The sequence below is a fragment of the Phyllobates terribilis genome, unplaced genomic scaffold, assembly GCF_046119375.1.
Source record: "Phyllobates terribilis strain yellow unplaced genomic scaffold, ASM4611937v1 Scaffold_3__8_contigs__length_932513732, whole genome shotgun sequence".
NCBI classification, from domain to species: Eukaryota; Metazoa; Chordata; class Amphibia; order Anura; family Dendrobatidae; genus Phyllobates; species Phyllobates terribilis.
Window position 1 is genome coordinate 566,524,787 of NW_027362763.1, and position 25,706 is coordinate 566,550,492.

Here is a 25,706-nt window from a genome sequence, read left to right on the forward strand (position 1 = left end):
GTCATTACAAGTTTGTAGACACCAAACATGTATAGGTTCTTTTTTATTTAAGTGGTGAAAAAAAAATCCAAAGTTTGCTAAAAAAAAAATAATAAAAATAAATGGTTCCATTTTCCGAGACCCATAGCGTCTCTATTTTTCGGGATCTGGGGCCGGGTGAGGGCTTATTTTTTGCGCGCTGGGCTGACGTTTTTATTGATGCCATTTTGGGGTAGATACAATGTTTTGATCGCCCGTTATTACATTTTATTGCAATGTTGCGGTGACCAAAAAAATGTAATTCTGGCGTTCAAAATTTTTTTCTCGTTACGCCGTTTACCGATCGGATTAATTATTTTTTTATATTGATCGGGCGATTCTGAACGCGGCGATACCAAATATGTGTATGTGGGGTTTATTTTTTATTTCATTTTGAATGGGGCAAAAGGGGGGTGATTTAAACTTTTATATTTTTAAAAACATTTTTTTTTGATTGCTTCTATAGTCTCCATGGGAAACTCGAAGCAGCAACTGTCCGATCGCCTCTTCTACATAGAGGTGATGAGCAGATCACCTCTATGTAGCAGAAATGCTCCTGTGCTATGAGCGCCGACCACTAGTCAACTGTCAACAAATGATGTCCCAAATATGCTCAATTTGAGACCAGTCCAGACATGCTTCAGGCCATGGAAGCACTTTTAGTTCATACAGTCGGCTCAAAATAACATGAACAATTTGCTGCTTGACGTTGCAGTGTTGAAAATCTGCTCCTTGGACCCTTTGGAGGTGTACTATTGATTCCACTACCAAATCAAAGTAACATTATGCTATTGGTGTATCTGGAATACAGACTATCGGAGTCTGGTTGCCGTACATTATGGCACCATACACCATAATCAGTTTGACATTCCCTTGTAAAGGCTTCTTTATGGCCTTGTCCATGTGGTTTCCATGTGGACACCCAGAGGCTGGAATGGAGGTTTTTAATCTTAATAAATCTTGCTTCTGTCTTGGACACCATGATAGCTGGAGATTGGTCTGGAGACTGTGGGCATTGTGATGAAGACTCCTTCACGAGGGAACTTCACACCAGGCCTGCTTCCTGGATTATAGTGTGAGGTAGATAAAAGTGGGTTTTCAAGGCACCAGGTTTTCTTTATTGCAGCATTACATATTTACATACATAGATAACAAGTACTTTTAATATATGGCAATGAAGAAAATGTTTTGAAGATTGTCTGGTGCCTGGGAAACACAATTTTTTCTACTATATTGTATGATTGGGTGGAGAGTCATTTCCAAGTAAGCACAGAATATAGGAGTGGTGTTTGGTGGCATAACATATGGCAGCTGGTCCCCTCTGGTCTTCATTCCAGGTACATTTAGAGATAGGCATTAAATTGATTTGGTTATAAAACCATTGGTATGGCCATTTTTCCTGTGTCCAAGGAGCCATTTTTCAATACAATAACGCCAGGCTGCATGTTTGTTCTACTGTGAGCAGCCTGCATAGCCTGAACTTGCTATCATGGCTTGCAGCGCCTTCCTACTTGTCTCAGAAGTGCTCAGTGGAAGACGTCATTGCAAGATCAGCTGCAATGCTCCCTTTGAAGATTTGCATACTCAAGTGTGTTAAGCATGGGCGTTCCAACATGACAACGATCCAAAACATAAGGCCAAGTCGACCTGTCATTGGCTACAGCAGAACAAAGTGAAAGTTCTGGAGTGGCCATCTCAGTCTCTTGACCTCAATATCAGTGAGCCACTCTGGGGAGATCTCAAGCGCGCAGTTCATGCTAGACAGCCCAACAATTTACAGGAACTGGAGGCTTTTTGCCAAGAAGAATGGGCACTTTACCATCTGAGAAAATAAAGAACCCAATCTACAACTACCAGAGAAGACTTCAAGCTGTTATTGATGTTAGAGGGGACAATATACGGTATTAAGAACTGGGGTATGTGAACGTTTGATCAGGGTCATTTTGATGTTTTTGGTTGTCATTAAGATTTAAAAAGAGAAAACACAGTGGTTTGACAATAAATGGCTTCACCCAACCAAGAACCATGAGTGGAGAAAAAGTTTTTTTGGTTATCATTCATATTCTCTGAAACAAGGCCAAGAAAAGAAAAATTCTGCCTAGGTATGTAAACTTTTGAGCACAACTGTACATATATTTTTCTTTTTTTTTCTAGGGAAGAATTGTAGACTTTTTGTGTGTTATGATAGTGTCCTGTTAATAACACTGGCTCCATTTTTGAGCATGGCAGTAAGATGCCAGTCAGGTGCTGCCTTACTTCCAGAATGATAAACGTAGCCTTCCCAATTTTAGTTAGTCTGATCTTCTCTGTTGATGTGTTACTTTGTCCACATATAGTAACTAGGGTAGTTTTGTCTTTTAGCTTGGTAAAACATTGTTTTTTTTTAATTAAACTTGTGTTTGATCAGCAGATTTAATGTCGAAAGACTCATAAATTTGATTGTCTAATTGTCAGCTAAATTACAAGGTAAAACTAAGCTGTGAAATAGTCTATGGAAAGTAATAGATTAGATCAGCTACAAGACACAAATGGTAAATGTTTGAAAGTGTTGTGCACAAATAGCTGTAGATTTTACCTTTTAGGCTATGTATGCAAAGTATTTTTGCAGTGGGTTTTTTCTGCAGCCAAAACCTGTTTTTTTGTCAGTAATAATTCTGCATTCATAAAACCGTTTTTTCTGCTTTTTTGATGCAGATTACGTGTGTGATTTGTTAACAGTAATAGTTAGTTTTATTCACAAAGAACGTAGCAAAGCAAAAGGTTTGCTGTGTTTTTATAGTGTTTTTGCACATTCCTTGCTTTTTATGGGTGGGAAAAAATGCTGAAAGAATTGGCATGCTGTATGTAGATTTATAAAAAAAAATACTGCATTTCTCAAATTTATCCCTGTGAAAAAAATAATGGATTTCTGAAATCTCATAGCTTTTGCTGGTACTATAAAACTCAATTTTGGCAGGGCTCGGAAGAGAAGAAGCGCCATTTGACCTTTGGAGCGCCAAATTGGCTGGAATAGATAGCAGACACCATGTTGCTTTTGTAGAGCTCCTGATGTGCCAGAACAGTGGATCCCATTTTGGAAACTACACCCCTTTAAGGAATTTATCTAGAGGTGTGGTGTGCACCTTGAACCCACAGGTTCTTCCCAGAATTTTATAATGCTGAACTGTGAAAATGAAAAAAATAATTTTTTTCCCACAAAAATGTTGCTTTAGCCCCAAATATTTCATTTTCACAAGGGTAACGGGAAAATGGACCATATTATTTGTTGTTCAATTTCTCCTGAGTATGCAGATGCCCCACATTTGGTGGAAAACTACTGTTTTGGCGCCCAGCAAGGCTTGAAAGGGAAGGAGCACCATTTGAATTCTGGAGCACAATTTTGACTGAAGTAGATTGTGAACGCCATGTCACATTTGAAGAACCCTAGACATGCCAAAACAGCAGAAACCCACACAAGTGACCTCATTTGGAAACTACACCTCTTGAGGAATTGAACTAAGGGTCTATTGAGCATTTTTATCCCTCACAGGATTGTATAACATTTGGCTGAGCCAATGGAAAATTATTATTTTTTTCACTAAAATGTTGTTTTAGCCCCATATATGACACATTTATATCATTTTTAATTTTTGTTTTAACTATTTTTTATTTTTTTTTCTCTACCTCCAACATCCAAGACATCCAACTTTCCCTACCTTGAACGCTGATCTAATACTCTGTAATGCTTTTGCATTGCAGGGCATTAAATCAGGCAATTGCACACAGGCTGGAGGAGGCCACTGTACCTGGGTGACCCCATGGCTATCTTTCGGCCCAGGGTCTCCATGGAGACCATCGGCAAACGCGCTCGCAATTGCTTTGTGCCGATCGGAGCAAAAAGGGAGCTCCCTCCCTCTGTAACCTGATCAATGTTTCTATTGACAGTGGCATCAGAGGGAATAAAAGCCTGTGATTGTCGCGAGTACCGACGGTGGGCTTTGCTGCAGGGTGTTGGCTCTCATAGCGCTTACACCCGCTTTTGATCACGCCGGCGCTTGGAGTCAACCCGCGCGACTGACACGCTGTACATGTACGGCGGTTTGTGGAACCACACCACCCTTAGCGCCGTACATGTACAGTGGATATCGTGAAGGGGTTAAACATCTACTGTAGACAAATCACACATGTATAACCAAAGAAATTAGCCAGAACACATTGTACGTGTACATTAACACTGTTTTTATCCTAGATTTTTTCTGTTAAATGACCAAAGTGACCAAATGCCCTGCAGTAAGTACCGTAAAAAGTAATGGTACATGTAAATAAATCCTAAGCAAAAATACACATGTATAACCAAAGAAATTAGCCAGAACACATTGTACGTGTACATTAACACTGTTTTTATCCTAGATTTTTTCTGTTAAATGACCAAAGTGACAAAATGCCCTGCAGTAAGTACCGTAAAAAGTAATGGTACATGTAAATAAATCCTAAGCAAAAATACATTAAAAAAACATCAAAAACACAACAAAAACTGGGTTCTGAATGCAGTGTGCCAAAAGTGCCAGTTTGGCTGCAGAGATAAAAAAAAAAAAAAAACACTGCATGTGAACATAGCATTATGATGTGATAACCCCCAAAAATGGCATATTCAGTAAAAAAAAAATTACATATGTATAATGTATTATATAATCTGCTACTTTGAGAGTCTGCAGCATACCATTAAAGAAAACCATATGTATGCATGTGTGTATGTACAGTACAGACCAAAAGTTTGGACACACCTTCTCATTTAAAGATTTTTCTGTATTTTCATAACTATGAAAATTGTACATTCACACTGAAGGTATCAAAACTATGAATTAACACATGTGGAATTATATACTTAACAAAAAAGTGTGAAACAACTGCAAATATTTCTTATATTCTAGGTTCTTCAAAGTAGCCACCTTTTGCTTTGATGACTGCTTTGCACACTCTTGGCATTCTCTTGATGAGATTCAAGAGGTAGTCACCGGAAATGGTCTTCCAACAATCTTGAAGGAGTTCCCAGAGATGCTTAGCACTTGTTGGCCCTTTTGCCTTCACTCTGCGGTCCAGCTCACCCCAAACCCTCTCGATTGGGTTCAGGTCAGGTGACTGTGGAGGCCAGGTCATCTGGCGTAGCACCCCATCACTCTCCTTCTTGATCAAATAGCCCTTACACAGCCTGGAGGTGTGTTTGGTGTCATTGTCCTGTTGAAAAATAAATGATGGTCCAACTAAACGCAAACCGGATGGAATAACATGCCGCTGCAAGATGCTGTGGTAGCCATGCTGCTTCAGTATGCCTTCAATTTTGAATAAATCCCCAAGAGTGTCACCAGCAAAGCACCCCCACACCATCACACCTCCTCCTCCATGCTTCACGGTGGAAACCAGGCATGTAGAGTCCATCCGTTCACTTTTTCTGCGTCGCACAAAGACACGGCGGTTGGAACCAAAGATCTCAAATTTGGACTCATCAGACTTAAGCACAGATTTCCACTGGTCTAATGTCCATTCCTTGTGTTCTTTAGCCCAAAGAAGTTTCTTCTGCTTGTTGCCTGTCCTTAGCAGTGGTTTCCTAGCAGCTATTTTACCATGAAGGCCTGCTGCACAAAGTCTTCTCTTAACAGTTGTTGTAGAGATGTGTCTGCTGCTAGAACTCTGTGTGGCATTGACCTGGTCTCTAATCTGAGCTGCTGTTAACCTGCGATTTCTGAGGCTGGTGACTCGGATAAACTTATCCTCAGAAGCAGAGGTGACTCTTGGTCTTCCTTTCCTGGCGCGGTTCTCATGTAAGCAAGTTTCTTTGTAGCACTTGATGGTTTTTGCAACTGCACTTGGGGACACTTTCAAAGTTTGCCCAATTTTTCAGACTGACTGACCTTCATTTCTTAAAGTAATGATGGCCACTCGTTTTTCTTTACTTAGCTGCTTTTTTCTTGCCATAATACAAATTCTAACAGTCTATTCAGTAGAACTATCAGCTGTGTATCCACCAGTCTTCTGCACAACACAACAGATGGTCCCAACCCCAATTATAAGGCAAGAAATCCCACTTATTAAACCTGACAGGGCACACCTGTGAAGTGAAAACCATTTCCGGTGACTACCTCTTGAATCTCATCAAGAGAATGCCCAGAATGTGCAAAGCAGTCATCAAAGCAAAAGGTGGCTACTTTGAAGAACCTAGAATATAAGACATATTTTCAGTTGTTTCACACTTTTTTGTTAAGTATATAATCCCACGTGTGTTAATTCATAGTTTTGATGCCTTCAGTGTGAATGTACAATTTTCATAGTCATGAAAATAGAGAAAAATCTTTAAATGAGAAGGTGTGTCCAAACTTTTGGTCTGTACTGTATGTGTGTGATATCTATGTATATAAATGTATGTATGTAAGAGTTCAGGTCGTCTTTTCACAATTCGCTTTCACATTTCAAAGTAATGGATTTAATTTAAAATGTTTTTTATTTTTAAATAGTTTTTTTTTAAATGTATCTATATAGCAGGTGACTTGTTATATACTAGGTCTGCCATTGTACACGGCAATCATCATAGTTGAGACATGCTATTCTTATAACTAATATTCTGTGAGAGCTTGACCTTGTATCCTTCAGTTTGGCTGGCAGGGTAAATTAATGGTTTGAGCATATTGCTTGTATGGTTTCCAGATTAACTTTTTTACATTTTTTTTTTTTAATTTTTTTTTAACAATTTACAAATTTGAAATCTGACTTCTAAGCCTTTCCTCTAAATTATGTACAAAGACTGGATGATTTTTCTTCACAATTTGCGGATTTCTTAATTATCTGCATTAATGAAGAGTTCGACATGAGCAGCCACATAAGAATGTAGGAGTTTTTTGTGCAGGAAGGTGTTGCCTCTGTTTTCCTTCATGCACATTTTAATCTGAAGGACCAATCTGTCTGGGGACTAAGAGTACAGTAATTAGCAATCTCTCCTGACTGTCAGAGCAGAATTGTCATTATGACGTTTAGCCGTAGGATAAAAGCCTTGGTTTAGACCTGCCTGTCTGCCACACTAAATGAGTTACCAAGGGAATTTTCCAACCTAAGAGGTGTTTCTTGATAGCAGTTTGGTGAGTTTTTAAATAAACCCATAAATTACTGGTTTGAAAGGTAAGATTCCCTCTTCGTATGGCATAGACGGAGCATCCAGGAAGCTGCTTACGTTCCTAATGAGGAGGAGTTCATCCATGCCCCTCACTGGCGATCAGCTTATTAAGGCTAAATACAGTACAGTAAGCACATTTCATCAGACAGTTTGCATGAACTCTCCAGAGTAAAAGAAAATGAAATAACAAGTGCATCGTTCCAAGCACAGATTGAATACCCTTTTGGTAGATTAGATCTGTTTTTGAGTAGTCCTGCTAAACATCAGTGACTTGTATTGTATTAGTATACATTATGCTGGTATTGATTCTTAACTCGTGTGTATGCAATGTTCAGCGTTCTGCTCGAGAGAGCAGTATTTTAGGCTCACAACGTGCCGAGGATAACTTTGAATAAAACAAGAATCCAAAAGGTTGGGTACTTCCGGACTTGGGTTCTGTTAGGTCAGCCAGTAATGCCATGTCAATTGAAACATACGTAGGTTCCTGAGGAGTCGAAGCACTGACCTGTTGACTCTTTTGTCGGCTCAGATGCTGATGAAATGTGAGAAAATGGACTCTGTGCTTTCACAAATGCCTAAAGTGATGAACATCACTTATGCTTGTTTAACCTTCACTTGTTTTCAAGGAGTTTGATGTAGCTATCAGCCACAATACTCCGATGCTTTCTACACGGCTATCATCGTGTTTCCCCAATATCCTAAAACCAGCTGATGTTCACAGATGAAACCTTAATCTAGGGATGTAATGGCTTTTTCTGATGTTATCGTGACTTTGATTATAAATCTATTCAATTCAATGACTACTTTTATGTAAAGTACATGAAATTCTTGAGATGCTGCTTTGTGACCTGTCAAAGTGACCTCTTAACCGTATACCTCGACAGGATCTTGCGCCACTATAGGCATCACATCCATGTGGTCAGCAGTGATTAGTACACACGATCACTTCACATTAAAGTACTAAGGTTACAACATCTCTACCATCTAGGCAGGGAATCAAAGCTGAAGCCTCAAAGGTTGTACCGTATTTTTCAAACTAAAGGACGCACTTTACCATGACAATCCTCCCAGGTTTAGACAGCAGAATATAGGGAAAAAAAATTCTGTTAATTAAAACTTCCCTGACGGTGTAAAGTGGATGGGTCATTTTCACTAATTTTAAAATATTTTGAACAGTGAGGTAATGTGTCTATTGTTAGTGTTTCTTTGCAGTATTATACACACACAGCTCTGCTACATATGCCATTTAGACACACACAGCTCTTCTACATATGCACATATAGACACATATACAATATGCATGTGGACTGTCAGCAATTAAAACTGCAAATCCTTGCCAGAAATCCACAATTCTATCTGATTTCTATTAAAGATTCCCCAGACAATATAGGTTGGATTTTTCCAATATGTATTTACCGTGCAAGCGGGACTCTTAGAGCCAAATACATCAGCACAGAAGTATAGAGAAACCTACAATCGACTGCATCTGCTCTCAGAGATTAAATTGGTATGTGTTAGTAAGTGCTAGAAGAAAAAATGACTAGGCCACTCCAAAATATTTACATGTTTCCCCTTAAACCACTCACATGTTGCTTTAGCAGTATGCTTTGAGTCATTGTCTTGTTGGAAGGTGAAACTCTGTCCCAGTCTCAAATCACTGACAGACTGAAACAGGTTTTGGTCAAAAATATCCCTGTATTTCACACCATCCATCTTCCCCTTGACTCGAACCATTTTCCCTGTCCCTGCTGGCTCAAAACATCCCCACAGCATGATGCTGCTACCACCATGTTTTACTGTGGGGATTGTGTTCTTGGGGTGATGAGCTGTTTTTATTTGGCGCCAGACATGGTGTTTACCTTGGTAGCCAAAAAGTTAAATTTTTGTCTCCTCTGACTACAGTACCTCCCATGTATTTGGGGAGTCTCCCACTTGTCTCTTTGCAAACTCAAAACAAACTTTCCAGTTTTTGTATGTAAGTAAAGGCTTTTTTCTGCCCAATATTCCATAAACGCCACCTTTTATGGAGTGTATTGTGGTCGAATGGACAGATACTCCCGTCTCTGCTTGGAAACTCTGCAGCTCCTTCATGGTTACCTTTGGTCTCTGTTCTCCTTTTCTGATTAACGCCCTCCTTGTCCAGGCTGAGAGTTTTGGTGGCAGCTCTCTTTTGCAGGTTTGTTGTGGTACCGTGTTCTTTCGATTTGATTGTGCTCTGGGGGATTATCAAAGATTGAGATATTTTTAAAAAAAAAAAAATTTTTATAACCCAACCCTGACTTGTACTTCTCAACAACTTTGTCCCTGACTTGTTTGGAGATCTCTTTGGTCTTCATGGTGTTGTTTGGTTAGTGGTGCCTCTTAATGGTGTTGCAGCCTCTGTGGCCTTTCAGAAAAGGTGTGTATATTCTGACAGACCATGTGACACTTGGATTGCTCACAAGTGGATTTCATTTCACTAAGCATGTGACTTATGAAGGGAACTGCTTGCACCAGAAATTTTTAGGGCCTTCATCGCAAAAGTGGTGAATACATATGCACATGCCAATTTTTAGCTATTGGATCCTATAAATTTGATCTATGCCTATATTTTTCTCACTTCATTTCTCCAACTTGGACTGTTTAGTGCTGATGCATCACACACTAATCGGATAACAAAAATATTTAAACACCGGTTGTAATGTAACAAAATAGGTAAAAAGCCGAGGGGGTGAATAGTTTCACAAACCACTGTAGTCTAGAGGCATAGAGGAAGAGTAGACAAGAAGTCCAGGATATAAACAATAACAAACTACAAGTATGGCTGCAGAAGGGGTTAAATAGAATAGAAAATAAAGCTAACTGGGGGTTTGAGGAGTTAATGCAGAGACAACTGGATGGGTTTTTTTGTCTTGTTTTTTTGTGATTTTTTTTTTTTTTTTTTAGGTAGGGAGAGGGGCTGAGGAAAGGGGGTTGTGCCCTGAAAACCTTTTTTAACCACTTGACTTTTTTTTTGTATTTCTTCATGGCAAGGATTTATTGAGCTTCTCTACTCTGATAATTTTCCATAAAGGATGTATACTGGAGGATGGATTAGTAGGTATGATGGAAATGTCTATGAACAGTGATATGTATATAAAGAGATACAGATATGGTTATCTAGAGTTGCACTGAAACTTGCATAACACTTTCTCACTTGATTTTAAGGGAAAAATAGGCAACATTCACTCAATGTTCTTGATTATATTTGAAGGTTTAATATTTAGTAGTAGATTTTACATTTAAGTTTGTTTTTTTGTTTTCCATTGAAGCATTTTGAGTTTTGTGTTTTTTTTTTTGTCTTCCTTTTCTTTTTGAAATGCTGCATTCTGTTCCCCAGCTTCTTTTCAGTGTCGTTCACAATTTCTGAGAGGTTGGAGCCTGTAGGAACAGCCGGTGGAAAAGATTCCATTAAAATGTGATAAAGCTCAGTGGTAAGCGGCCAGCTGTAATGGAAGGGGTGGACAAAACCCAACGACTGAAGCCACAAGAAGCTGCCCATAGTAGTAGTCTCCTGTAATGTCCTATCTTATCTTCAGCTTAAAAGCCATTCACTTCCTAGCAGGTGTCTCTGATGATAGAAGCTGCAGGAGGAACAATAAATTAGAAAATATGTGAAATTCTAGAATGCAAATTGATCTGTTTGATCTCAATAAGAGTTTAATTTCCATCTCTTATGGATGGTGCTGTGTGTTAGAGTTAAGCAAACATATTATTTTAGTGTGTAAAACCATCTGATAACTGGCTTAGCATTCAGATCTTTGGTCAGGACGTGTTTACAGAGTTGATGCATTTCCCACAGCTCAAAGAGGAAGTGAGATTCCTTATTCTCAGTCCACTTGACGAAGTTGTTTTTTTTTTTGCCCAAATGACAAATTTCCTGTCGGCCTTAGAAAAGTGGTATCATTTTCTACTGAGATCTAAACACTGTTTTAAGCATACTTTGCCTTGTAGAATTAGTCTGCTGTGTATGACATATTACTTACAGTATTGTAAGCTACATTCCTCCTTGTGCTTCAAACTGAACCGTCACCTACAGGAGCCGCAACCCTGGTAAAAACAATAGCTCAAAATACACTAATGAAAAATGAAGCTATGTTAAAATACAAAAGTAATATACATAGTTACTAACACAACTTTAAAGTACTTTTGAGGTACTGGATTAATCTTGAAGTTTTTCTACTTATGCCAAAAAGTATTAAGGCCCAACTCATCAAGGTCGGCAGAAGGTGTGCTGGAGTCAGGCATATGCCTCTTCATGAATAAGGAGCATTACACGAGTGGTGTACCTCTGTGCACCTCGCCCCAAATCCTACTCCGGCCCCTGCCGGGAAAGATTGGGGACGCAGCAAACACTGCCACTAGTCACTCCCCATCCAGCCCTAGCTCTGCCCACTTTGTCTGAGCTGGTCGAAAATGACGGAGAATGCAAAGAGTCACAACATTCACAAGACTTTCTAGCATAAAAGCTTTGAATCAGGGCTTAAGTTTCCTTTATTACCTCTGTACATCTGTGCTACAATCTTGGAGAAACCCTATTGGACCGCTGTAACAATTTGGAATTTGTCATGTAAGCTTAGTTTTTTAGCTACAGCCACTCTTGCCAGTGAGGGTACTACATGGTCTAATGTCTCCTGGAAAACAAACGTTCATAGAGATGGACATAGGCTGTGCCATATATATTTTAAGATGCCGTAATCCGTACCGTCCCCTTAATGCCTGGATTGTATCTAGCTGAAGGCAGGACAACCCTTTGTTTCTGTTTTAAGGCAAATGTGTTTTATATTTGTCTTCAATGGAATAAAACAACCTATTAATACTTGCCATGTAAGCCATTTTTACTTCTCCTGCGATGACCACATACCACCACTTGTGAAGCCTTAGCAGGGATGCCTGCATGCATGACAATAAATTGCTGAGGCCACTGATTGGTTGCAGAGGTATTTTGCGCATGTACAGGAAGGATGTCATCACTGCAGGTCAAGGCTGCTATGATCAGAATAATGGTACTGTCCAATAGCTCAGTCCAATAACTGGGTATGGTTCACCTTATTTAAGGTAATATTCTTAGGACATTATCCTTGTCATGGCTTTCTGATTTCATTAGTTCCCTACTATGGAAGTGGTGTGTAATAGGAAGGAGGTGAGGATAATAATATAATGCAAGAATATATTGTTTAGAAGTAATTGCATACCTCTGTGGTTAGGGCTTGACTTCCTTTGATACATTATCAGTACTTAATTGCTTTTCAATGTTGACTTAAAATGTCATATTTCCAAATAGACACGTTCAGAATTTAGCTTGCCCCCTAAGCACTAATCTTTCAAACCGCATATCTGTTCACACATTTTAAGTGGCAATGATTATCTCCAATGACCTCAGTGCATATACCCTTGCTGCTTAAAAGTGCTCTGTTTAAATCCATTCTTTAATATCAATGTCCTGTTTTCTGCTTGCTTCCACCTGTTTTTTTGTTCATACTATTTATGTTGACTTTTAGTATGTTCTATTGTATGTGGAAATCTTTTAAAGGGAACCTGTCCCCATGTTTTCCTTATGTGAACTGTATCCACCTCCTTTCAGTCTCCCCTAATAGCACTGAAGACCTTCCTTCTCCGGAGCTCCACATATCTAGGGATATGCGTTTTGTCCCACGCCATAGGTCAATGGGCCTTGAGTGGACGGTACATGTCTTGGTTTTGCTTGGAGCCTCCTCGGTATGGGCAATCACTGTCTCTCCTGCCTTTATTGCTATGGGTGATGTCTTCTATATCAAACACACAGTATGTAAACTCGCACGCCTGCGCAGTAGGCAACAAGACCTGAGCAAGCTGTGTGAAGAAGTCATTCTACGCAGGAGACAGCGCACGGAATAGAGCTTAAGAACACCCATCGGACCACTCTGAGACTATTATAAGGTATTTTCCTAGGTGCGCAATGTAAGCTCTGCTCTTGGGAAAATGTTGCAGGAATCTCTGAAGGATGGCAAAAAGGTGGTGAATCCAGTTCACATAGGGAAAACCAGGTGACTGGTTACAATGAAAGGACACACATTTAGTTAAATATAAGGTTACCTGATTTAAATTGAGGTTTTGTGCCAGGAACATCCCAAGGTTTTGGTTTTTTTGGGCTCAGTGTCTACATGCATAATTTTTGATTCTTATCAATTTCTTATAGTGGGCTGGTAATCTATACATTATATCATCAGCTCTCCACGCATTTACTGTTAGTCTGGTGAAATAGGTGTATTCTACACAGGAGCCAATGGGAGGAGGCAGAGGTGCATAGGAGAAACAGTCAGAACCAGTGATGAGACAGAAGGTGTGTCTCAGGCTACCGCTGACACCTGTACACACTGCAGCTAAACTGTAGTCACTGATTACAGCACTGCCTAAGGCCTGGTCCTGAAGGCTGTATTTCAAGGTCTACATACGGACCTCAATGAGCAGACTGAACCTGGGTCTCCTGATGTGATCTCGGCGTTGCATATGCCTATGAGGTTGTAAGTTTGGATCAGGAAATCCACTGTCAGTCCAGGCATTGTGGTCCACGTACAGGTCTACCATTAGGCTTGTTTACGCATTCTGCTTTTTCTCCACGTTTTTGCTGCGAAAAAAAGAATGAGATTTCTTAAGTCTTGTGCACATGTTGCTTATTCTTTCCTTGCAGATTTGAGGCAACTTCATATCTGCAGCGTGTCAATTCTTTCAGCGTTTTTGCAGCGTTTTCAAATGAGGATCTGCAAGTTAACTGCTTTCCTGTGGCTAGAAAAAGTCGATGGGCACTAGACACTTGGGAAGTTTGTTTTAGGCTTTCTTATTAGAAGGCTAATTGCGATGAGTTCTTTTATAGCAAATTGGTAAATGGCCTTTCAATGTGTGACATGCCCTCTTTGTACAAGCATATTCGATTCCATAGCTGTAAGGTTGATGCCGGAGTAGATTATTTGCAGAGTTTTAGGTAGCCGGTCACATGTTCTGCAGTCTCTTTCCGAGACCTCTTAGTCAAAGGCTTTTTGTTTGCTGTCTGAGCCGAGCAGCGCCATGCTCCACACTAAAGTACTTCTCAGTGCTGTGAAAGCTAACCGCTGGCTGGAGAGAAGGGGCCTAGAGAAGCACAGCAAACAGTAGAGCTTTCTCCCAGGCAACGCCGTGGCTCCGGCTTCTAAATAGGTCATGTGATTGACACATTTGTCCCCATAGAGGGCTCTTTCAATTCATTCCAGTCTTTGAAGAATGAATGTAGGTCTGAGCTGGCTGTAAAACTGGCTAGCCTAAACAGTTACATTCTGACTGGTCTCCGGCCACATTTGTGTAAATGTATTGCACGTAAAGTCAGTTTTGGAGGATTGATTCTACAGATGTAAAATGAGTGTTTAATAGGAGCAATCTAGAATGTGTGAAAACGTAAAAAATGACTTGTTTTGAATATGTAATGTGTCATTTGGTCCACACAATATTTCACACCAAAAAAACCCAAGAGAAAATAAAAGCAAACTATTTGCAGCCAGATAAAATCAAAATGAGTTTTCATCCCTCATGTTTACTATTTAGAAACTCGATATATTTTAATGCCAAGTGGTGAAGCCATGTTTGGAAGCTCAATCTGCAGCAGTCAATGCTGGAACAGCAACACAGCCAGAAGCTACAGAATGTACCGAAGCCACAGACTGCACTGGAATAGACAAGCTCAGACTTGCATCAAAATCCAGCGCCTAATTCTCTACGCAGTCAGATTCATTGTATTCTATGGTAGACACTTGCATGTTGATCAGCAGATTCCAAGGAAAGCAATATTTCCTTACTGGAGTCTAAGAAAGAGTAGGTGTTCTTATACCACAGAGACTTTATTCCGGTCCTGCAGTGAACTTTCCTGTTCCTGTTGGTTGAGGAGTGTTCATTTTCTTATTAATTCTACTTTATTTCATTAACACTGCTCAGTTGGACATTTTCCCCTTGCCTAGGTTTCCGCCAGACAGAAGCAAAGCAAACACCTGCATCTAAAACCCACTACTAGAAGAAGAGTATCGTGATTAAATGGGATCATGTCAGATAGGGTGATGGGCAATGTAAAAAGATAATGCCAAGATGTTTCCCCGGTGTATCTTTAACATTATGACCCACAAATTTGTCAAGAGAAATAGCGGAGTCATCTTTGCATATCATTTGAACCCGTGCCTGTACATTGAAGAAGATAAGCAGGCTATGTTGCGCCTGAGAAATAATGATGCTAATTTATCTTTGCCAGTCCACCTAGGAAAGGAATAGCACGGCAAGGCATTCGGAAAGGAAATTGAGAAATAACTGAGCCATGCGCTGCAATTTCTTTCAGTTTATTTTTCTGCTTTTGGTTTTCAAAACTCTGAAATGGCTGTCAGCTGGGATTTTATCCTGCTTTTTAGGCTTTACATTGATAGTTTAGCTAAGAATATAAATAATATATGTCTGTGAACATTGTATGCATTAGATATGTTGCCTGCCAGACTTAAAGAGCTTGTCCACTACTTTATCATTGATGACCTATCCTTAGGATAGGTTATCAATGTGTGATCTGTCTGGGTCCGATCCCCAGCACTCCCGCCGATCAGCTGTTTTAGGTGTCATCGGCTGGAAATGATGAATTGTGGTGCTGTTCCATCTTCCGATAGTGGCCGTGGTTGGATACTGCACATCCACCTCCTATTCAGATCAATAGGAAGCCGATGTGCCGTACCTCTCCGCGGCCACTATCGGAAGACGAAACAGCTCTGCAACCAAGCGTTTCCAGCCAATGACACAGAACAGCTGATTAGTGGGGGTGCCAGGGATCACACCTCGACCGATCACACCTCGACCGATCACACCTCGACCGATCACACCTCGACCGATCACACCTCGACCGATCACACCTCGACCGATCACACATTCATAACATATGCTAAGGATAGGTCATCAGTGATAAAGTAGTGGACAACCTATTTAAAGCACCACTCCAGTGATTATTTTTTTCCCCTTTGTTAGAGATCATGTGTGTAAGTGTCATGAAGCTAGTTACTTACCGGCCACAGTCTCCTCACAGTTTCAGGTCCGTGACTGCATTTGTGACCTGCTGAATCACACAGTGGTGGTTGTTTGGAACGAAATTCAGTTTTTGAATTTTTTCAATGGAAGTCTGAGGGTGTGTGCACACGATCCGGAGCTCCTGCGGGTTTGACGCTGCATGTTTATGCAGCGTCAAACCCGCAGCGGCCTGCTGTTACAGCATAGTGGATGGAATTTGTAGAAATCCCATGTCTACTATGCCTCTGTGCAACGGCGGAGAACCAGCGGAAACTGACATGCGGCACGACTCTCCAGACCGCAGCATGTCCATTTCTCTTGCGGGTCCGCATGCAGCCTTTCCCCATAGACTCTGAGGAAAGTCCGCAGGTGAAAAAAAAAATGGTGCCTCCCATTTGCATAGATAAGCGGAAGCTGCTGGCGGCTCTTCCGCAGTGTCTGGGCTTCAGGCTGGTACGCATCGTGGGAACATACCCTGAGACTCAGAATGAGGGTAGAGAATCTTGTGCGGAGTCTCATAGATTTGCACTGAGAAAGTAAGACGCTCAATCCACACAGTGATCTGGGAGGTTACAGATGCGGTCATGTGGTTCCAGAGCGCCACTTAAACCGGGAGAAGTCTGCAACCGGTGAGGTACTACCTTCATGAGTCTGTTGCATGATACCTAAAAAGGGGCAAATAAAACGAATTCTTTCTTGAGGTCAGTTTTTTTTTATTAAAATATTCATTCAGGCAGACCATCAAATAGATTACTGCTTATTTCAGGGGATAATGTGGGGTCCGCCATACTTTTCATACATGTGTACATCTAGCAGGTTGTTTATAAACCTTTTTAAAGCAATTTTGCCTGACTGATTGGCTTGCCCCATCCATGTATGTAATTCTCCTCTGAGTGGTGATGGTATTTATCTGCTGTTTATTCACCAAACAGATATGTAATGTCTATGATCAGCTTACGTCATGTACAGTGAGGCTTGAGAGTTTGTGAATTTTCCATAGTTCTGTAGGATTTTGTCATTAAAAATAAATCAGATTTCCACAGAAGTCCTAAAAGTAGATAGAAAACCAAATAAAAAAGTGAGTCAAAAATATTTGACTGTAATTTTTTGTTGAGCATAATCATCTCACATGTCTGCAAGTGCTCTCCCATTCACACCCATTTGTCGTCATAGTGATTGAAAACACCAGACTAATTTTATTCAAATTACTACTAATCCTAAAGGGTCACATACTTTTGCCGCTCACAGATGCGATATTGGATCATTTAGGTCACCTTTCTGCATAAATAGGAACACTCTGAAGGGTTTGAGATCTTTCCAGCACTGTGGCTATATAGTCTCTGCATTTTATACACACATTGAAAGGGACATTTTCCACATGTCCTTGCATAGCGGGTGGTTGGGAGCAATGCCACGCAGGAAAAAAGTAAGGGACCGCAGCAGAAAACCAACAGTGAACCCTTCATTCTTAGGATTGGTAGGAAAAAAAGTGATTTTCATTATGCAATCTTAATGTTAACCATTCTCATAGTCACTTTGTGTAGCACAGCCAATCAATATGTTTTAGAACTTCATGAACAATTTAACAAATTCTCTTCTTGTAGTTTCTTCTCCTAACTTTGAAATAACCTTTTGCTGCAATCTTCTGGATGCTCATGTGATGCAGTCACAGGAATGAGACCGTTTCCTGTTTCAGAGGCTTGGTCAGGACATGATCTCACATAAATCCTCTGTAAATGCTAAGCACTGGTTAATATAGGAGCAAGACACCTCCTTTATGTATAACTATAGGGAAGATGTTATTACTCCCAGAAGGTGGGCCACCTCCTGGGTATGGGGGGACCCTTTCACACCCCTGCACACCACTCTAGGCATGTTGTGTAGTATTGATCCTCTAGGCTGTTGTAACCAAGTGGTGACCTGTTTTTAGTGCTTCTATATCACTCTACAGGGCACATTCCACATAGTTTCTTTTGACCGTTGAGATCAAGTTATGTCTAGCATTCTGCCTTTGGACGTTTGCTGGAGATCTCTTGGAGGTCATTCTATACATATTTGGTTAGCTTGTGGATAGAAATACCATTCTATAGCGTGTTTCTGGATGGGCGAGTGGTCTTCTTGCAGGTCACATCCTGTTTTCTTGTCCCGTATGGAGTCTGGAGTTGAGCACAGCATGAAGCGTGGGATTCTGAAAATGAAAAGATTCACTTGTAGCCAAGTAAGCAGGATGAGGAAATGATGGAGGGGCTCTGTAGTGCTTTGTGATTGCATTACTAGTGGTGGTCACAATATACATTCTGCTACTTTAGCCATTTTGCATCTCCAGTTGTAAGGAAAACCCCAATGAAACTAATAGTCTGGCGGTCAAAGTCACACACTTGTGCCATGAAATACCTGGTGACCACATCTCTCCACCTGCCCGGCTGGCTGTATAAATTCCTCCTGACATACTTTATCATAGAATCATAGAATCATAGAATGGTAGAGTTGGAAGGGACCTCCTGGGTCATCTGGTCCAACCCCCTGCTCAAAGCAGGATACTTTAATCATGTAAGCCAGTCACCTTCTTGGAGTGCTGTATGTCTAGGAATCTGTTCTGCACAGCGAGGACATTACTTTATCAATTATGAATGGCAGGGTCTCCTCAGTGAATAGGAACATTCATGTGGAAAGGATATGTGCCTGGGCCATGGTGTATCTGGATGGAGCACAGAATTGCAGGGGGAAAGATTTCTCTTTGTCAGCAGGATAAAAGCATTCCACAGCATGCTCTGTCAGAAATGCGCTTCACAGGGCAGGGCTTGGAGGTTGCAGCTGTTGCCATGCATGACAGCCTTCAGGGGCCCAGCGGGAGGAAGAGGAGAAGGCCGTGCACAAGTATGTGGGCCTTTAGATCCCTCAGGGCCATTGGGCCTGGCTGGTGTGCACTAAAAGGAACAATGTCAGCAGCATAGTTTTCAGCTACTGTCCAAGCTCGTGTAGGGGAACCAGCACAGTTTTTATTGAATTGCTAGCTGGGGTGTTCACAACACATACACACTTTTTTTTTCCCTGTAAAACCATGTAGTATAACAGCATGTAACATTTGTCTTAATGGTTATTGCAATACAGATGCCACTTAGCTTTTCCTTCTTTTTATTAATCTGTTTTTTATAGTATACATACAGAATACAAGGGGAATGTTGAAGAATTAAGAGGATGAAAGGCTTGAGTCAATCGCTTGGGCTTAAACTAAGCAATGCAAATCCGGCTTTAAGTGACCTTATTGATGTTTGCTTAAAGCAGCTTCCTCCTAGTACAAATGACGGAGCTTTGCGGTAGTTCCTTCCAGGTAGTATTGTGTCCCACTGCAGATTGCCTCCGCATCCCATGTGCATCCTCACTTTGCTTAAACAGCCAGAGCCTCCAGGATTGCCTGCAGCTAGTATAGATTGTCTGAGCGGGGCCTGCTTGATCTGCTGTCAGGTGGCCAGAGGACAGGTCACATAACAAAAGCACCCTCTCAACGTGTAGGTGCCAGTACTGGGGGGAGATGGCTGCCTAAAGTGGGTCAGCGTATTGTACGGCTCCGTGTCTTTACATTGCCATTTTGGTAAACAACACAAAGTGCTGCACAGCAAATTTCTGTGTTCTGTACTAGCCAAGGGTGAAATGACAGCTTGCTGCAAGAAATGGCACCATCTTCTGGTGAGAAGTGATATCTGATGTGGGCGCACAACTTCTCAAGCGTTTCTCCGGCTCTGAACACAATCAGGGTCACCCCATACACATTTTGAATACTTTTCTAATAAGTATGTGTCTTGCAAACACTGAGAGTGACAGAATAGTTTTTTCTAACTTGGCATGAATGTCCTAGAATGCTGGCTTTTTCAGTGTGTTTCTACTTTGTTGCTTCAGGCGTCTGCTTTGCAACTGATAGCTAAGTGCACGGAGTAGTACCAATTACTGAACACCAGCAGCACTCTTATTAAAGGACCACTCCATGGCATCAGCCTATCATACGGGATCGTATACTCGGCAGTGCTAGCAATTTCCTCAGATGAAAAAGCCCACACTGAGGAGTCTATAGGACAGGGGATTATTATATTTCAGAGCACTATCTTAGTTGCTAGGTTACTTTTCAAATCCTTCCTACCGCCTCCTAAACAATAAAGTAAAGCTCTATCAGCAATAATTACACATGTATCATGTGGAAACGTACCACTCTGCTTAGGCTTTGTGTCACTTTATGAGCTTGATTTAGCATTGACCTCTTTTTATTAGTATTTTAACTCCTAATCTCTGGCTATCTTTACAATTGATCTTTGTCCACCTGCAATTGAATGCTGCCAATGCTTATATTCTCCCACCTCCCCCTAATACCCACCACAGTTTGGTTTCTCAATTTCGGATGCTCTAATAAAGAACTGTGCAATTTTAGATAAGAACTTTTATTAAGTCACCTAGAAATGGCTGCAGAACCGGACGTTTATTTCTTTTCCTGATTACTGGCAAATACCTAAGATGGAGTATTGACCTTAGCAAGGGTCATTGGAACATACATTTTTTTCTTCATCTGTTTTTCTATATATAGATAGATAGCACAACTGTTTTCCGTTTCTCTTTTCTACTAGATGCTTTCTATGACTTAAGTTTACAAAAAAATATTCTATGTTGTTTTGACTTTTTTGTTTTTTCTAGTGACAAGTAACCCTCAAAGTTAGCACCAGTTTGAGTGGAACAGAAAATGTCAGGGTACTTGGATTTATTTAGTTAAGACCATTAAGGGCTTGTTCATATGCGTTTTTGCTGCAAAGAAATGCAGCATTTTACTGTCCCAGCAACGTGAATGAGATTTCTGAAATTTTATGCATGTGCTACTTTTTTCCTTGCAGATATGAAGTACTTTAATATCTGCAGCATGTCAATTCTTTCAACATTTTTCACCCATTCAAATGAATGAGGGAAAAAAAAATCATCAAAAAATGCGGCTAAGTATTTACAACAGAAATTTCTGCACCAAATACCTAATGTTTGCACACTCCCCAACTGTTTCATGAGCCAGGAAGCATGAGCTTTAAGCCCCCGTCTCACATAGCGAGATCGCTAGCGAGATCGCTGCTGAGTCAAGGTTTTGGTGACGCAACAGCGACCTCGCCAGCGATGCCGCTATGTGTGACACTTTGCAGCGATCAGGCCCCTGCTGTGAGGTCGCTGATCGCTGCAGAATGTCTTGGACCATTTTTTGGTCTTTGCCCTCCTGCTGGTCAGCACACATCGCTGTGTGTGACCAGCGGGACCAGCGATCAGGCTGGTAACCATGATAAACAGCGGGGTTACTAGGGGCACGTGCGCACTTAGTAACCCGCTGTTTATCATGGTTACCACTCTGCTACGGTGAGCGGTAACCTCCCGCTCACCGTAGCAGGCTCGTAACCATGATAAACAGCGGGTTACTAGGTGCGCGTGTGCCCCTAGTAACCCGCTGTTTATCATGGTTACCAGCCTGCTCCTGCTTCAGCAGGCTGGTAATCAGGAGCAGGACATCGTGGAAAGATTCTTTCCACGATGTCGCTGCTCCCCTGATCGCTGGTGAGCCTGCCTGTTTGACAGCTCACCAGCGACCACATAGCGACGCAGCAACGATCCCTGACAGGTCGTATCGTTGTCGGGATCGCTGTAGCGTTGCTAAGTGTGACGGGGCCTTAAGTAGCCATGTTGTAATGGTATGCCATGCAGTTGATTAAGGAGGTTCAAATGGGAAGTTGTATGGTAATCACATAGCAAGGTTTTGTGTTTTTTTGTTTTTTTTTTCTTTTTACTAATTTCATAAACTGTAACTATTAAAAATGTTGTCCAGTACTAGGAAAACCCCTTCTCTATGTGAATGTTGCCCCCATGAAAATACCTATCCACTGGTGCTGTTCCAGCAATATCAACACTCTCTCTCCCGGGGCTCACGTGAGGTTGTTTCGTCACATGAGCCCTGCCACTAATAAGTGCTGGCGTCCCTGTCCCCACCTTGGGAGGTATAAGTAATCAAAAGAAAGTGAGCGGACAGCCGCAGCCCTGACTTCCTCTTGATTACGTATATGTCCGAAGGTGGGGCCAATGACGCCAGCATCGGAGGCGAGTATAGGTGTTTTTATTTTCACGGTGGCAAACCTTCAGACCGAGAAGGGGTTGTCCTAGTAGTGGACAACCCCTTTAATGTCCTGGCTTGCGGACCTCCGTGGCACTTGTATCTGTTGCCGTCACCGTCCTGTTTATGAACAGTAGTGGTAATAGACATGCCCACTTTGGTTTCTGACATGAGCCATTTACATGTCTACTTTGGATACTATTTTCTGGGGCATCTCACGTGGAACATGAAAATATTCAGATGTGTTGCTTGCACTAATGATGTAGTTATGTCTAGGTGGCCAGTTTTGCACATTGAACAGAGGTGGTTAGCCACATTTTAAATGGTGCTTGAAAGGTTAAAAACCTGCATCCCGGCTAATGGTAACCTGTAAGACTACATGCAATGAAGCCACCCCAGTGCTACTTTTGGATGTCATGTAAATACTGTCATCCTGAGGCAAGCATTCTGTACTTCATGTACATCTCATTACTTGCTGGGAGTTGACTGCAATTGATTAAAATAATGAAAAGGGTGTTAAGACGACTGCACAGCAAAAACCACAAGTGAACAACTGGTCCAGGCACTGTATTAACTTAAATGATTTATAGCCATAGTACAGCACTCTGCACTGCATTTAGGAGAATAATCGTGCACTCCAAGTAAGCCATCTGCTTACCATTTCACGTTCCCTGAAGGGAAATAACAGCACTTTTTAGAAATTATATTCCATTTCATGTTCTTGTAGCTTCTGTGAGATGAATGTCATTTTATTATGGCAACTTTTAAGCCTTCTAATTTGTATACATGGTTGTTGGGAATACATTATTTTACTGTAACTATGGTACTTTTAATTAAAAATACATGTGCACTATTGTTTTATGTAGAACTTGATGAGCTTATTGTAAAGGAGCATTATGCCGCACACATGCTTTATATTTGCTGATATACTCAGTTGATCATTTTTTACTATAAGTGTTTATTGGTAATTACGGTAGTACATGTTCTGTTATGTGAGACAAAAGTTGCTGAAAGTCCACTGTTAAAGTTAATTCCTAAAAAAATGTGTCCACGGCTGAATTGATGTACGAAGAAACATGAAGGCATTAGTTAAAGCGTCACTGTAATGGCCAGCGGGTATTGGTGTGGGCAGGAGCAGTTGGCAGGTGCTACAGTTCCCAAAACAACCACACAACACCCAAGAAGGCCTTTATACAGGTTGTAGGATAATTGAACCTACAATTAACCCTATTTAGTCGCATACTTTTACTACTGTCCCATTTAGCATGGCTCCTGTGTCTCCTCGCATCCAGTGTAAGATCCGGTAATAAAAAGCTGCACTCTTTGTTGCCCGTTTCATATGCTTAACTAGGGTATTTGGAGGATATAGAACGATGGTACCCAAACCATCTCCGGTACCCAAACCATCTCCGGTACCCTCCTTGCACCAGTGCCTGTAAGGCCTCATTCAGACGTCCATGTTTTTTATGCATGGATAAATAAATTGCAAAGCATCTCTTATCCTTTGCAATGATGCCATCCTTGTGTTGTCCTTTCTATACATAGGGTTGTATTTGCACTTTTCCTCCTTCATCCAGGGAAAAAAAAAAAACATGTCTCTGTGAATTTTGCACGGAGACATGGTTCATGAAAAACACTAATATCTGAACTGTCCCATAGACCATAATGGGTACATGTTGTACCCGGGAATACACTAATATGTCTGAATAAGGCCTTAGAGATTGTGGCGAAGACTCTGTGAGACTATGGCCCGTATTCATTAAAGGGGTTGTCCGGCCTAAAATGAATAGTCTGCAGTCATTCTGTGTGACGGCACACTTCTGAATCCCCCCAGCGCACGCACTAAGCGCTGCAGGGATTCGCTAGTTTCTGAGCCAGGAACAGTGGTGTGATGTATGCGATGTGCATACCCCAGTGCAGAAACCATCTAGTGGGCGCAGCCCCCCTCCATACAAGTGTATTGGGTAAGGTCATGGCCGGCTAGTGGATGCGGCCTCACCCAATACACTTGTTTGGATTTCTATATGATTTCTGCCTGGGAGTATGCCAATCGCATACATCACTGCCATTACCAGTGTCAGAAGCCAGCAAATTCTCACAGCGCACAGTGTTTGCAATGGGGGGATTCAAAAGTCTGCAGTTACAGAGTGACTGCAGACTATTCATTTTAGACTGGACAACCCCTTCATGGAGGGTTTTGCTGTTTTTATGGCATAAAACTCTGTGTCGGAAGATTTTAGAGCAAATCAAAGTTGAGCAAGAATTTTAGATTTTTGTCATTTTTACACCAGTCCCGGTGGGGCTGGAGCGAGACATAGAAAAGCCAAGTCCCCATATCAAATTTGTCAGAATTTGCGGCATAAAAGTGGCATAAATTATGGCACAAGGGTACACCAGCACCTGGCTGAGGTCACTTTTCTGGTGGAGGTGTGCACCAGTTGTAGGTTTAAGCAATTATTTTTTATTTATTTTTTTTTAAAGAGGCATGCACCTCTCAATGAACGAGACGCACTTTCCATGAAGACTGGTGTGCAAAAAGCCAATCCGTCTTAATGAATGCACCTACTGTAGTACTGGCAATATGTGCACCCCAACAGAGATGTCAGCTGACCCATTTAAAGGTGTATTTTATGATCCATAGACATCTGATATTGAGATGCCCTATTATCTGGAGATTGGTGCACATTAGTATTCCCATACTTACATACGGCTTGTATGGGACCTGCAACATGGTCACATTCAGGTAAATTCTGTTCAGGTGGTTGTGGCCCCTGTTGGTCAGACCATAGCTAGGTCCTTTTCATCCACCGCTTGGTATAACTAACAGTGGGAAAACCACTTTAAGTGTGATCCTTTTCTGTGCCTTAGTGTTGTTACATCAATATGGTGTATGTTTTCTGTAATATACGAATGGATAGTATTATCAATGAAATTGTGTTTTAAAAATCAATGTACCTGTTGTGAAATGCAATTTGAATAATTTTTCCTATATCCTAACTTGCAGGCTGAAGGAGAAGACAGTTTAAAAAAAATGCAGTTGATGGAACTTGCCATCCTGAATGGCACGTACAGAGACGCCAACTTAAAATCACGTAAGCTGTTTCTTGATTTTGTACTTTGTTTTAGCTTTTTTCAGGCACATTTTTTCATGATACATACAGTACAGACCAAAAGTTTGGACACACGTTCTCATTTAAATATTTTTCTGTATTTTCATGACTATGAAAATTGTACATTCACACTGAAGGCATCAAAACTATGAATTAATACATGTGGAATTATATACTTAACAAAAAAGTGTGAAACAACTGAAAATATGTCTTATATTCTAGGTTTTTCAAAGTAGCCACCTTTTGCTTTGATGACTGC

The 25,706-nt window shown here is 41.1% G+C and overlaps 1 protein-coding gene across 10 annotated transcripts in view; it reads left to right on the top strand.

The window, feature by feature from the left end:
* The window catches only part of QKI (QKI, KH domain containing RNA binding), a 182,532-nt gene that overhangs the window by 141,892 nt on the left and 14,934 nt on the right, over positions 1-25,706 (top strand). For all 10 annotated transcript variants that reach the window (XR_012318031.1, XM_073671413.1, XM_073671414.1 and 7 more), the window contains one exon: positions 25,342-25,429. Coding sequence is in view for 9 of the 10 variants with exons in the window: in XM_073671413.1 (XP_073527514.1) it covers positions 25,342-25,429 (88 nt within the window). In the remaining variant the exon portion in view is untranslated. The remainder of the gene's footprint in view (positions 1-25,341; positions 25,430-25,706) is intronic.